This window comes from Gavia stellata, chromosome 7 (assembly GCF_030936135.1).
Source record: "Gavia stellata isolate bGavSte3 chromosome 7, bGavSte3.hap2, whole genome shotgun sequence".
NCBI lineage: Eukaryota > Metazoa > Chordata > Aves > Gaviiformes > Gaviidae > Gavia > Gavia stellata.
In genome coordinates this window covers 10,663,547-10,678,615 of record NC_082600.1, presented here as the reverse complement: position 1 = coordinate 10,678,615, position 15,069 = coordinate 10,663,547, and the positions used below count along the sequence as shown (strand labels likewise).

Sequence of the window (15,069 nt, the reverse complement as noted above, 5' to 3'; positions counted from 1 at the left end):
CCTCATTTCGTGTCGGGACAGATGCTGTGCTGGGGATTTTTATGCTGTTGGCTCTGAATACGTTTCAGGACTCGAAATTCTGTAGATGTCAGATTTCTGGACCCAACTTTGGAATGGGCACACACCATTTCTACAAAGGGCATGTGGAAATTTGACAGTGAAAACTGAGTGTATAGCTCTGCTTCCATCCTCTGTGGATAATTAACACAGGCATTTGTGAAAACTGGGTCATAACAGAACTCAATATTTATATTAAAGCCAATTCTGTAATGATATTTGTGTAATTAATGCATACTATTACATCTAATTATATACTATATATTAATGATATAAGATCACTAATATAGCATAATTTAGAAATACTATATGTAATTTCATCTAATTAATATACACAGTTTGTCTGCATATGAACTGCATAGTGGCTCATACAATGTGTATTTTTATTGTATGATCATATTGTGTGTATACATATAAATATATATAATGTATAATTATAGACTATATATAATAATATATAATTAATACAAGTATTATGTGAGGCACTATGCAGTTCACACGCAACCTCTATCTTCTTGTGAGTGTGGCATCCATATCAAGAAAGAAAAATTATGTTGGCTGTAGCCAATACAGGGAGGTCTGGCAGCGAAGGAGGGAGACGGGGTGTTCTGACTGTGTCAGCACAGGGGATGTGAGACTCTTCACGGTGACATGTTTCAAGCAAGACTTGCCACAGCTGCCCTGAGGATGGAGGTGAGCAGAAGCAATAAAGGCGTCCTGAGGTGTGGTCAGCAGCAGGAAAGGCAGTAAACTGTGATGGCTGGGAAAGGGAGCAAGACCTCTCTAATAGTTAGTGAGTTTTTGGCTTGTTCTGCTGCCATCCCCGTTTCGGTGCTCAGTCCTTGGGACTATATCGAGGTCCAGCCTTTCTGAACCATCTTTCAATATCATCCTGACAAACAACATATATTTTTAGAAACAGACATGCAAACCAAGAGGTCCAACCTGATACCGTGGTTTGATGCAGAGACAGCTCATTTGGATGCAGAAATCTGGCTCCTACCTCCAGAGCCGGCGGTGCAAGCAGCAGCACTTCAGCAGGGCACAGACCGTGGTCTAACAGCAGCAGTGTACTCGATCCCCATTCAATGCTTTATTTCAACTGTCTTTGCTGAATATAGTGATGGGCGTTGTTCCGATCTTTTAAGAATTTTTAAAGCACCCATGAGACAACTCTGGCTAAGTTGAGAGAAGCCAACTGTTTTTCCATAAACCTGGAAGAAATTACTATATTCTTTTTCAAGGTATTGGGAAATCTACATTCATCGTCGCTGGCTTTTTTCCAGTTTCATCTCGGAACTGAACGTGTAAGCCCCAACGTCTGAGCAGTGCCCTGCTGCTGTAACTCCAGTGAAGGCAACTCCCATGTTGGAGATTTATCCCCACATAACTTCCAGCCTAAAATCTTCCCTCTTGTCAGCCAATATGGTGGAGTTCTGTGACTATCAAATTATTTTGGCTGACATGAATGCATAATGCTCACTTGGTTTATTTTTACATATTTATCAAATCAACTGCTTGTCTACTGAGCTGTTAAAAAAATGCTACCAAGCTGATAATTTCCAATTCTCCAAATGATTCCAGCACAACAGCGATGACTTATTCAGTAGGCATAGTCCGAATAGCCCATGTTTACTCTTCTTGATAGACATCTAAATATTAAAAGAGAAACTCTTTGTATTATGCTGAGGCAATATTGAAAGTTCCTCTCTGCTCTATTGCCTTGCCAGGGAGTACCATTGTATCTGACATTTCTCTATCCCACCTCTAACCTCATTTCCCAACTCCCTATATAACAACTTTGTTTTCTTTACTCGGTTCACAGGTAAGGCTGAGAACACACAACTGAGTGACACAAGCTTTCTTTTATTAGTGTTATTCACACCCTGACCTGTGAATAGACTGAAGTTAGGCCTGCGCATAAGGGTGTGCTGCTTTACTAGTAATTGAGAAATGAGATGAAAAACAATAGGAATTTTCTTGTGTTTTCCTTGGTCCAAAGAGAGAGAGACAAAATGTTCACTGAGATTATAGTAAAGTATGCTCTGAAATTCCTGTAGTTTATTGTGGAGGATGCAAGGGTGATCGTTTCTATCCTTTTTCATTTTTAGCAATTATGAATCTTTAGACATTTGGGGGAATAATATGAGGCCACAAAGTTCCACATGTAGACAAGACTGGGTAGCAGAGAAGACCAGCTACAGAAAGCGAACTTGTTGGCACAATTCAGAAAGGAGTTAAAAAACGGAGGACCTCTAGCTTAAAGAGAAATGGGCTGCCAAGAGAAGGAACCACAGGAGAAAGGAAAAGGAAGGGAAAGTCAAGATCAGTGTGAACAGAAGCTGGAGAGGAGTAGATGGAACTGAATGTCGGACTAGCAATGAGAGGAATGAATGGATGGCTGTGGAGGGATATGGCCACCAACTCTCAGATCAAGCCCAGAGGAAAGTAAATATAACATTCATCACCAATTTACAGACATCTCCTATGCTTTGTCTCCCATGACTCCGTATTTAAGACACGAAAATGTATATATTTATATATTTTACAATCATTTAGTTTGAACTAAAAAGGTATGTCAACCAGCCACACAAACTTCCTCTGAATTTCCTCTCTTTTGCAATACATAAGCCATTAATTTGATCAACATTTTTTTGCATCAACTTTTTTTTGCATAAAACTCTTCCAGCTGCAGGTAGGCATATAACCTCATAAACAGAGAGAGAGCCAGGTATGGAAATGAGGTTTCATCACTGCCTCTTTTAAGAAGCCTGAGTGTTGGACTCAAAGACCTCATTCTGAAGTTAGTCAATTCAGATGAATTCCCCCCAAAAGAAGTGAATGGGTGTCATTCACGTATCTTGTAACCTAACAGGAATCTGTCCTCCAAATAGATTAGTCTTATGTTCTTTATAAGCTTTTCATCTGAGAATTTACTCAAAAGAGGCTCCAGTGTCTACCTGCTCTTGGTAGGTTCTACCAACACTACCTGCATGATGCACTGACAGCAAGCTGCAACTGCTGGTATTTCACGTAGTAACAGGTTTCTCCTTTGTGAAGATAAACAAATGTCAACTCCACAGTATCCACAGATGGATAGCCAAGCTCAAGAGAAAATAGCCCAAACAAACTCAGAGAAGAGTTGTGTGTTTTCAGGAAGTCAAATATTCTCTTCCGGGATTCCTAAATACACATTTTTTCACTTTAGTGGTTAATATTCTTGCTGATGAAAAAAAAAAGGAAGCTAAAAATGCTGATCCGCAACCAGCATAAATAAAAAACCCCACCAACAACAGAGAAAGCATTATTTAGAAATGAAACAAAATGAGACATTTCCAAGACGAATCATTTCAGTAACAGGAGGAGAAAAAAAAGGAAACTAATTCACTCTGAACAGTTTCTTTTACTTTGTCCTGGGGCATAAGCTCCATCTCCCTTTGTCCCCCAAACGTGTTTCCACTGGCCCTGACAGTAGTGGCATTGACCTTCTGCAGCCAAAATAGCCTGGACAGAATGGACCAGAAAAAAGGAGCCAGCCAGACCAAGGGGCAATGCAGCCATGGCCACGAACCTGGGGGAAAACTGTTATAATTAGCAAGGCCCGTACAGGAATTGCAGAAAACCATGGTCCTTGTGGAGTTGCTGCCTTCCTTCCCCATCAGCTATGTATTAGCTCATTCAGAGCAGAGCGGAGCAGAGCCATCGCCTGCAGAACTCCTCACACAGCCTGGCCTGATGGGTCACCTAACCATCAACGTCCTCCTCCCCTGCCGGTGAAGAACCATCTCCAGACTGTGTGCTGTGCAGGGCTTTAATTAAAAGTCAATGTTTACTTCTTGTTCCCCCCAACAATGTCATTCCCTGCTCTCTGCTGTTTCTAACTTCCTGATCAACTGGAGTTCACAGCTGGCTGACCCTGGACCTTTATCATTATACTATTTCAAAAGCTATGATACTGGATAGCAAACAGAAACAGCCTTCTCTCTGAAAAGTGAGTATTAGAAACAAATAGCCGACACCATAAGAACAAAAGCATCTTTTCAAGCTGGAAAGATAGGTGTTAATTACCCGTGAATAACCTGATTGTACTAGGTGGTAATGCTCAAGTATCTGAAAAATTAATGATCCAAACCAAATTATTTCTCTTTCTGCAATGTCATTATGCTTCCTTAAGCCCTTTTCTTCCCACAGTTTTGGTACTTCTAGTTAGCACCAAGTTGGTCATTTTTCTTCAGTTTGGAAATCCAGGAGAAAAATCCCTAAAGCCTGCCAAACTGTGAATAAAACATTCAGAAGCTCTGTATTTTCAAGCGCCTGTCTACTGATTTGGATATTTCTGAAGACAACAGTACTTTTAAGAATCTTTGTGGGACTTTGTTGTATTTGATCGAGACACCTTTTTTCTATCAAATTGAAAGTTAAAGGATGTTGCCACTGATGTTTCTAGGTCTCATATAAAAAGCAGACACTGATAAAAGGCAAGTATAAACATTTCATGTAGCAGTACAGATGCCATTGGAAAAAGAAAAAGTTTTCAGTTGTTATAAAAAAACACATTTTGGTTGCTTCACTATGATTTTTTGGGGCTCTTTTCCTTTTTACCAGTCACTGTATGGAGGGGTATAAACTCTTGCTTTTTGTGGGGGCTTATGACAAAGTCTATTTCCAGCTGTGGAAATGATTCTCAGTGAACACTCCCTTGTTATTTTTTTTTTCCCACAGCCTTAAAAACAGTTCTTAAACACAAATCTTAAAATAAAAAAGTACTGCCAGATGATCTCACTATGTGCCCTGGGGTTTCCATGGCATTTAGTGAACCACCAGTGATTAGTACATTTGTTGAAGTGGAGCAGATAAAGGAGTAACTGGGAACTGCACTGAAATAATCCCTTTCCTCTGGCTCCAGAGTCCCAGTGAAACCTGTCCTCGGTGGTGGAAGGGGTGTAAATATTCACATGGGGACCTGGCTGTACCCATACAGTCTCCTTCAGAAAAGGGCTGTTTGCTGGCAGTGGCTCTGGGCACGGGGGTACTTTTCTTAAAGCTACTTCTTTTTGAAACTGTTTTAACTTAGGCCCTTGCATGCATCTTGAATACCCCCTGTTATTGGATTACTTGTGGCTGATATTGTGCCCTGCTCTGTGGGCAGGAGCTGGCAGATGCTGCTGTTGAGCACTAGCAAGAAGCCCAGGTGAATGGGAAAAAGAGGAGGAACTCCCTCAAACTGGGAACGAGCAAGCACCAGCTCCTGTCTTGCTAATAACATAAACTGTCTACCTCCAGCTCATGAATGATCACCCTGTTTTGCTCCTCTATTGCAGGGGCACACAGGGAGTCTGGGGATTAAACGAGGGTATTTCACGCACACAGGGGATTGCTGTGTGCCCGTGGCTGGCACACAGCACCATGGAAAAAGAGGGTCAGTGCTGCTGCTCTGCCCATGACTCGGTGTGCTTCTTCGGGGAGTGTAGGCTGGGACAGAGAAAGGACTCAGCAGATGACAATGGGGCTCACTGTTTGCCGTCAGACGTCGGCAACACAGCAGGGTTTATTTCTTAATGGAGTCACTTGATCAGTATCAAGTATCTGTTAAGGCGAGTGATGGGGTGGATCCAAACGTTAGAGGACCTTGTTTTAAATATACCATTCGCCACTCTGGACTGGCTTGCACTGTGTAAACAACATCCATGAGAGTTGGAAATATATTTGGTTATTTCCATCTGGGGCTGCAAGGTCTCCTGATTCCTTACAGAGCTGAGACTGATTTTCCAATGACATGAAATTCACCTCAAAGCGCTACATCCCATTATTATGTGGTGTGGTTGACATGCTGGAGGGAAGGGATACCATCCAGAGGGACCTAGACAGGCTTGAGAGGTGGGTCTGTGCGAACCTCATGAAGTTCAACAAGGCCAAGTGCAAGGTCCTGCATGTGGGTCGGGGCAATCCCAAGCACAAATACAGGCTGGGCAGGGAATGGATTGAGAGCAGCCCTGAAAAGGACTTGGGGGTGTTGGTTGATGAGAAGCTCAACATGAGCCGGCAGTGCGCACTTGCAGCCCAGAAAGCCGACTGCATCCTGGGCTGCATCAAAAGAAGCGTGACCAGCAGATCAAAGGAGGTGATTCTGCCCCTCTACTCTGCTCTCATGAGACCCCACCTGGAGTACCGCGTCCAGCTCTGGGGCCCCCAACATAAGAAGGGCATGGACCTGTTGGAGCGAGTCCAGAGGAGGGCCACAAAGATGATCAGAGGTCTGGAGCACCTCTCCTATGAGGACAGGCTGAGAGAGTTGGGGTTGTTCAGCCTGGAGAAGAGAAGGCTCCAGGGAGACCTTACAGCAGCCTTCCAGTACCTGAAGGGGCCTACGAGAAAGCTGGAGAGGGACTTTTATAAGGGCATATAGTGATAGGAAAAGGGGTAATGGCTTTAGACTGAAAGAGGGAAGATTTAGATTAGACATAAGGAAGAAATTCTTCCCCATGAGGGTGATGAGATATTGGAACAGGTTGCCCAGAGAAGTTGTGGATGCCCCAACCCAGGCATTGTCCAAGGCCAGGTTGGACGGGGCTTTGAGCAACCTGGTCTAGTGGAAGGTGTCCCTGCCCATGGCAGGGGGGTTGGAACTAGATGATCTTTAAGGTCCTTTCCAACCTAAAACATTCTATGATTCTATGATTACATGTAAGCCTTCCCTTGGAAAGGGAAAAGCCAGAAGTACAGGGTAAATAAAATCAGATAATCTGCACAGTTATCTGACTTCTGCACTTCAGCTTACTTGGCTGAACCGGCTCGCTGGTGCCCCAGAAAGGAAACCTGTGGGAAATGGCAGCCAAGAAGGAGTAAGAAAAAGACTACTCCTTCCACCATGCATTTGTGGTGCAATGTTGACTTCTCAGCATCCTCAAAGTTGCAATGAAATCTTTGGGCATTAAGGGTCTCGGCAAGTGCACCTTTGCATCTCGGCGCTTTTTAGATTTAGGCCTTTTCATCCCCTTTGTTGTCACTGAAATCAGCTGGAGTTTTGCCTTTGACTTTAATGGGAGCAAGGTTGAGCCCTTTAATGCTTTGTTTCCAACTTTCTTCCTCTGAACAGGAGAGGGAACAATAGGAACCGACCTCAGTGTGGTGTGAGGAATACTTCATGTGGCCTTTCAGCAGGCTGGTGCCGGAGAAGAGCAGAATATTACTGATGGGTAGAACTGAAGCTGCCTGACTCCTCAATACACACCCAGAAACTGAATCTAAACTGTATTTGATGCTGTTGGTAGAGAAAACTAGCTTGATCAGTACGAGTATGATTTCTTCAGGTTCTGATGAAGTACTCAGTAGCAAGGTCGCATTTGCGTGTGAAGTGGAGAGAAGGAAAGAGCCCTCGTACCAGTGACATGCTGCAAAAAACTTTCCCCACCACTGTGCTAATGTCTTTGAGTTCAGCTGCCAACCACTTGATTGAACAAACAAACCCAATGTGTAATAATTAATTCCTTCTAATTTGATAATGATGCTAATGGTAAACAAAATTGCTGTTCAGTCTTGCACAGCACACGACGCTATGTTGGTTCTGGCTGCATTTGCCCATAGCTAGGAATCAATGAAATGAGAGCAAATAGCTCACACTGTTTTAAGAGGAGATGTTATGTATATTGTGGAGTTTTGACAGTAGAAATGTTCTCAGTTTCTGATGAAAACTCCATGAACATGGGCTGAGAAGAAAGACTGCAGAGCCCGAAATGTCCAGGGGGATGGGAGCAGAGAACAGCACCTTGAACTCTGTCAGCAGTGACTCGTATTCTTCCATAATCCGTTATCTCACATGAGTGCTTGTGTTTTCAGCCTTTCTTTGCTTGTAAAGAAAAACATTTTAGTTTTCCTTTTCATAAAAAAAGGGGGTCTTGGCAGTATTTGGGGAGTAGGAGGAGAACTGAATTTTAAAGATTTTTCCACAATGTTCATTAAAGTATTTGGAAAGCTAAATCAAGACGTACTGATAGTTTAGCTTTTTCTTTAGCATTTTTCAAATAAGAAATTATCTAAAATCAGGTTATTAATTAAAAGAATCCCAAGAAGTACCTAGGTTGACCAGTGAAAATAATACAACGGCAAAGAAGACGGGAGAGGGGATGTAGCTTTGCTGTTTTCTACCTCATGCTTGGTCAGCTTAATTATACGTTAGCTTTGTTTAAACACCTTTCTTTTTAAAAAATGGGAAAAAGTCTCCCTAAAAGTTTCTTATTTAAAATGAGTATTCCTATGGATAAATGGGTAAGACAGAAGTTATTGGGGAATTTTTTAAATGCATTTTTTAGCTGCTGCTAAGTTCTTGCTCAAGGAACTAAAATGGAAGTCTGTAGTGCTCCTTATGGCATTGCTTACACGATCCACCCGCTCACATGGTCCTGAGCTCCCTCCAAGCCCCACTGGCAGCTGCAGGATCCTGCATGGACCAGGCTCTTGCCCAGGCAGACCCGCATGCCGCGTCCCAGCCTGTGTTTCTGAGTAATGTAAGTGACTCAGGCAACAAATGCATGTGACAGCTCACAAGCAGCTCTGTGAAGGCTTCCCATTTCAACACTGAATAGACACATGATTCATCACCTTCTGCTGACTGTATCCTATGTATGGAGTGATTCAGTTAAGTAGCACAGACCCTACAGATTTCCAAACTTCAAATCCTGGTTTCCGGAAACTATTCCTTTTCCAAATATTCAACACATACATGACAGAGGAAAATGTGCGATAAAGAAATAGAAGAGCAGAACTGCAATTAGCATCTGTCACATGCTTAAGTCTGATCTGTTAGTCCTTAATGAAGGTCTTTGGATTCTTGAAGAGAAGCATGTTATCCTTAAAGCAGTATCTGTGAAAGATGATAGAGATGCTGAATGTGCCAGCATCCAGCACAGTTCACGCAGAGCCATGGGCAAGCTGTGTAGGCTTGGTCCTCGGGGCTGCCTCTGCCTCTGCACCAAGACCCACTGGAGTCATCACAGCTCCGTGCAGCAGGAGCAGGCACAGCCCCTAATGCAACAGAATAAAGCTTGATTACACAGTCTTATTTAGTTGGATTGGAAGAAAGTTTACCCAGGCATTTATTTACAGCAATATAAGGGCTCAGCCTGTCTTATGATAAACTGCTGCCTGAAGCCCATTTCCATCTGTAATTGTTAACACAACTGATTATTGTCCCTGGTAGTTAAAGGAATCACCCGTTATTCTGGGCTCCACTTCATGACTCAGCTCCTGAGAGCTATTTCGAGCGGCAGAGGGGAGAAGCTGCCAGGCTGGCATCCCCTTCTGTTTTCTTTGTGGAAATAGGATGTGGCTTCGCACGACAGGCGTTTTATCTACGAAACAAAGAAAGTGCGTTCGTGCTCTGCGAACTGTCTGAAGGGATTACATGGACTGAAGCCATAATCGTATGCTCTGATATTGTTGATGCATCATAAATGGTCCATTATTCATCCGCATGAGGAAAGCCAGAGGAATGGAAAATTAAAATGTGAAACTAGTGAGCACAAAAAACGAGCAAGTGATTCATGCTGTGTGGAAAATGGGCCTCACTGGGTGTAGGTCTGTAGTTCTGTGGAATTAAGTACAAACTACGGGGGCTAATAATTCAGCTCATTAGCAACAATATTTGTCTTTCTCACAGTCCTGAAAAATGCATGGGTAAAAATGGCACATGCACCCTGGGTGAGACTTCGTTCACTAGATCTGTTTCCCCAGGTGCCTTTCAGCTCTCTCTGATGGCAGAGGGAGGGGCAATTATGTTCTACCCCTGTGAGCATGGGGGTAAGATGACAGAGCAGATTTTGCCTAGCATGTAAAAACAACAACATAACAACAACAATTAACCAGATTTGATCTGATTGTCTTGTGTTCCCTCCTCCTCTCATTTTCAGTTACTCTGGCTTCATTCATGCTCTTTCCTGAGCCCTTCTCTTTGGAGGGGTTCAGTAAGAAGCATGAATATCACCACCTTGCCTCCTGCTGCACTGCAGATGAGAGCTGGAGGGGCTGAGCACCTCACATCAGGTGCTCAGCATTTCCAGCACAGCCCCCTCAGAGACAGCTTTCTGCTTGCCTTGCTTTCAGCATTTTCAGTGCCAAGACTAATTCTGGAGACAAATCCATAGTGCTGTGGCCTAGGACTATTCTTTCCCTGCTTTAGCCTATTTCTATAGTCCATTTTGCCAAGGCACCAAAGCAGAAAGGCTGCAGATTGTCTTTCCTGAATATCCTCACACTCCTTGCCCAAAAGGCACTCTCATCCCTCTGCTGAACAGCGAAATTTCAACAGGGAAAAGCAAATGAAATACGGTTTATAGTCAGATATAAAATTCCCACTCAACGAGAAATGGATTTTTTTCTCTGGGGAAAATAATGCATTTCCCCTCCTGGATTTTAAACTTTATTCCTTCCTTAAAGATCCTTCAGCAAGAAATGAAGGACCCATTGACCATTGCCATTTCCAAATTGATCATGCACAACAGAAAACCAGAAGGCCTTGGAGGCAATGGGAAGTCCCCAGGCAACAACCTGGAACTTTAAAACTGGCAAAGGAACGAAGGAGTGAAACATCCCAAATGCCCAATTAATCAGTTTTATTATCATATCGTGTGTGGTCTCTGTGAAAATCTAGCCACATCTCACAAACTCTGAGACCATCAAAAAGATGTTGTATGTGCACACCCCATAATAAAATTATTAGAAACCCATGCGGAGGTTCCTAATGTGAGTCATGCTATCCAGGAAGAGATGAGACAGGGCAGTCAATTCACTTTTAAACAGGAGTGTGAGCCTCGTGCAAAATCAGCAAATCCAGATGACCATGGATATTGCAGACAAGTTTGAACAATGTTTTATTTACAGCCTCTCAAATGCCTAAATCTGAAGCAAGCTGCAAATCTAACTCCCTGCACTGCTTTGGAAGAAGGAGGGAAAATGCAGATGCCAACAGCTTTGAAGATTTATTTGCACTCTATATCACCCACCTAACTTTCTAGTAAACTTGGAGAGAGGAGGACCAAGGGTTATGAGACAGAGGAGCAAGGGCATGGATGAAGTGGTCCTGGGTAACTGCACAGAAGAGAAGCCTTAGTGAGACCTTGAAAGACAGCTTGGAAAAGAGATTAGTTTCAGGTACAGCATTAATCTTTCATTTTCTCGGTTTACACTTTTTTAATCTGGGGGAACTTTTGACTTTTAAGAAGGGAACAAGTTATAACAGAGCCGCACTGCAGAACAGCCCCTGGGGTGCCTATGAACCAGAACAGGTTTGGGAATCAGGAGCGCAAGGCCCACATTCATCACCCAATTATCTGCTACAAGGAAAAAGTCATCCTGCCAGAAGTTACATAGAGCCTTACCAGCAAGACAGCCCATGAATTTTAAGAAACAGTCACTTTATGAAGACCAGACTGACCAGGCAATAGGCAGAGCAGGAGAACAGTGCCAGAGCCAGGATGGTGAGACCATTGGGTATGGGCTCCTGATAAAGCCAACATGAGACAGGCAGGAGCCTAAAGCAGCCCCTCCTTCCCAACTACTGCAAAATTTTCTTAGCTATACAACTTAGTTCAGTGGCCCTGTTTTTTCCCCCTTAAAACTTCTCTGTTTCTGGACAGAACATGTCCTTACAGGGAACACCCATGTCCTAGGGCAGGAGGGGTTGGCAGCAGGTCAGTCCCTGCTGAGGACAATCCTGCAGATTGCAGAGCTGGAGAGAGGAGACAGTGGACTAAAACTATGTCAGGCATTACTGCAATACTTGCTGGAGGGATTAGGCTCAGGTACAGGTTGGACCTAGTCAAGGCTTGGCCAAGGAGAGCTCATCTTCTCCTGAACAGAATGAGGAGCATGGTGGAAACCTCCTGAGCCCTCGGAGACAGATGCCAGCAGTGCAGAAGAAGCTGGAATTTATTGTGCGGAGCAAGGAGGAAGGGAATCTTGGAGAGATGGGTCTGGTGGGAAACAGTCCTCTCAGATGTGTAGCTAGAATTTGCCCCTTGTGCATTTTCTACCCATCACAACTGCATTTCACAAATCCTCTAGCACACAAGTTCATGGGGAAGAGCCCAGAGGAAGACTCTGAGCATGTATTAATAGTAGATGTAGAAACTGGATGGTAAGATTTCTCTAGCCAAGGTGTCTCCAGTGATGGCCAAAAACACAATTCCAATTTTAGACTGTGAGTGCTTACAGAAAAAGTTAAGAAAGACCAATGTACAGAGGAGCCACAGCTGGAGATTTCAAAACTATTGTTATTTCCCTGGAAAGCTTAGAAATCTCTGCCTGCTCATAGAAGCTGCTCAGCAAATAATTTTCAATCACGAAAGATTTAAGCTTTTAGGTGGTACTTTGCCAGCAGAAGAAAAGGTGATGCACATCAAAAATATTGTTGTTAATTTTGACTGCACCTGTTGACCCTGACCCAGTGGCAGATGGAACATGTTAAACGTTTCATAATGCATAAATACTGCTCCACTCTGTGCAGGATGGACTCAGGACATCCCATAGCATGATACACCGAAAGGCCATCCTTTCTCCTATACCTACTGGCTGCAGACATCTAACAAGGCAACTAAAAGCTGATTTCAAACCCACTCCTCCTTCATGGGGGTCCCACAGCCTTTGTATCAATTTGTCTTTAATTTCAACCAGCACCATTCTCTAATTTGAGAATAGGGATATCCCCCAGGCTTAGGCACATCCATGAATCTCCTCATCTCATCAGTGATCACAAGCAATGAAGGACAAGAAGAGTTGGCAGGAATAAGGTTGTAGTTACAGGCTTTTGCACCAAGTCACACCTTCCCCCTAATCTCTAGGCTGAGAAATCTGTGCATGCTCTAAGTCTGGAGGGGTGTCAGACAGTGTTTACTGACAGCCAGTGTGCGTAGATGCCTGGTTTAGGACTTTTCCATGGTCCTTTGAAGTATCCATACAAGATAGAGCAGCAAGAATTACTAGAAAATTGACACCCTCAAGCAAAGACAGACTTTTATTCTGAAAAAAACCTACTTAAATCCAATCTGCTGCTGTGTAATGTATACACCAGAGGGACAAAATATGGTGTAAAATAAGATCTCAGCAAGCTGAGATCCAGCTTACATATTTGGCCTGTTTAATCCAAGTATGAAAATAATTACACAAAGTCAGTCTAAGCAATTCCAGAAGGATTTGAACATATAAAATATAGTCATTGCAAGAAGCGGAAGGAAGGGAGAGCTACACCAGTTTCAGTTCCCCTTGGCTTTCTTAGACTCATGTGTGAATTTGGCCCAGAAAACTGTCTGGCATTGGGGATGGTGATCATTCATCCCTTCTATTTGCACAAAAATGTGGGAAGGGCTTAGAAAAAGTTCTTCTTCTCCCATCTGGGGGCCTGGGTGGGTGCCAATTAAGTTCAATGATTCATAACCATTTCAAGAAGCTCCTTGCCACTCTCTATTTTGCAGGCATTTGTAAAGAACACAAATGTACATGCTGCAGCAGCACGTAAGTTGCTCTGTCAGGATGGGGGGAGCCTACTTTCCTCTGTTTGTCATGACAGCAATACCAGGAGAAGGGAAATAAAACCAGTTTATCACCTTAGCACATATCCAGCAAGATTTTCAAACCCCAGCAGCTGGGCAAAAGAGAGAGAAGACCTAACACACAGGTAGAAGCTCTTGATGTGGTATGTGCTCAGAGAAGCAAGAAACTGCATCTTCTTGAGGGTACCAGGCGCCTCTCCTCCTGCATGTCTGCAGGAGTGACTGCAAGGCAGCAGGCAAGGCAAGGCAATGCAGATGTGGTGCAAGAAGTGAGCTCCTACCTGGAAGCCGTGGGCAGGTCTTGGTCTCGGTCTCCCAGCTGACAGCTGTCCCCGCCGTGATGAGTGAGGTGCTTTGGGTCATTCATGGGCCCAGGTCCCAGGGCGGGGTGGATGGGGTGGCTTCGGCTCCAAACCCCGCCTTGCATCATGTGAGCCCTTCACAGCTAGGTCTTCCCAAAACCAACTCCCTTCACCCATGTTTCTGTAAGCCTTCATGAGCTTCTCTGTGTGTTGAGCAGTGAATTGCAGCCAGTCTGCCTTGCCTTTGAATGCTCGCCAGGACTTTGTTTGTTTTCTCTTCTGTTTCAAACGTTCCCTGTGTCTTTCCGGCTCAGTTAATCAGCTACAATAGTCAGCTTCTCCAGTTGTTAAGTGCTGCCCAAATAACAGCTGATCAGATGTAGAGAGACTTTAAAGCCTAGGCTGTAGCTATGCTGAAAAATGAAGGTGCCACTCTGCCTATCCCAGCGTGAGTGTGGCAGATTCGTCCAGCTGATGCACATAACAACACCAGAGAAGACATAGTGGCTTGGGGTTTATGACCATAGTAGGGTTCTTGCCTTTGTTTCTGCAGTGCCCTGCAGCCCAAACTACCACATCTCTGCTCCTAGTCCTGGCACTGTTTACTGAATTAAGGTAATACTAAGGTAATTAACAACACTTGCAGTTGCAGGAGGGTTGGCTGGGACATAAAGAGAAGATGACACTGAATATCTCCAAAGGGTCCTTGGCAGTCAGGAAAGGTAGGAAGCCTGAGAAAGAGACACCTTGGGAATGGGAGGAACCCCTCTGAGACTGCTCAGGAGGAGAGGTGAAGAGAAAAACAGAAAGGCTGTGCATAGCCAAGAAGATCAGGAAGAAAAGTGGCCTCAGATACTTGGAGCAGTTCTAGCAGATGGACCCTTAAACTGTGTTTTAGAGGTTTGTCTGAGTTGACTATTCTCACAACCCCATGAGGTTGCTTATCTTTACCTATCACAAGGCAGTCCATCCAGGGGTTAAAGAAACTGCAGTTTTCAGCCATGTGGCAGGCTGTTGTAATCCATCTCTATTACATAACCCAGCAAATATTTTGCTAAAGTTCAGTTAAATTGCAGGATTGATGGTGAGGAGCAGATTCTCCTTTATGATTTTTTTCCCCTTTGGAAATTAGGCTAGTGACATGCAAATGGCAGCTTTTCCTCTGCTTA

The 15,069-nt window shown here is 43.8% G+C and overlaps 1 protein-coding gene across 1 annotated transcript in view; it reads right to left on the bottom strand.

Moving 5' to 3' along the window:
* The window catches only part of LOC104263143 (protein AHNAK2), a 70,482-nt gene extending 56,521 nt beyond the window's left edge, over positions 1-13,961 (bottom strand). The window contains exon 1 of the mRNA XM_059819486.1: positions 13,880-13,961. Coding sequence (XP_059675469.1) covers positions 13,880-13,961 — 82 coding nt within the window. The remainder of the gene's footprint in view (positions 1-13,879) is intronic.
* Between the last annotated feature and the right edge of the window lie 1,108 nt (positions 13,962-15,069).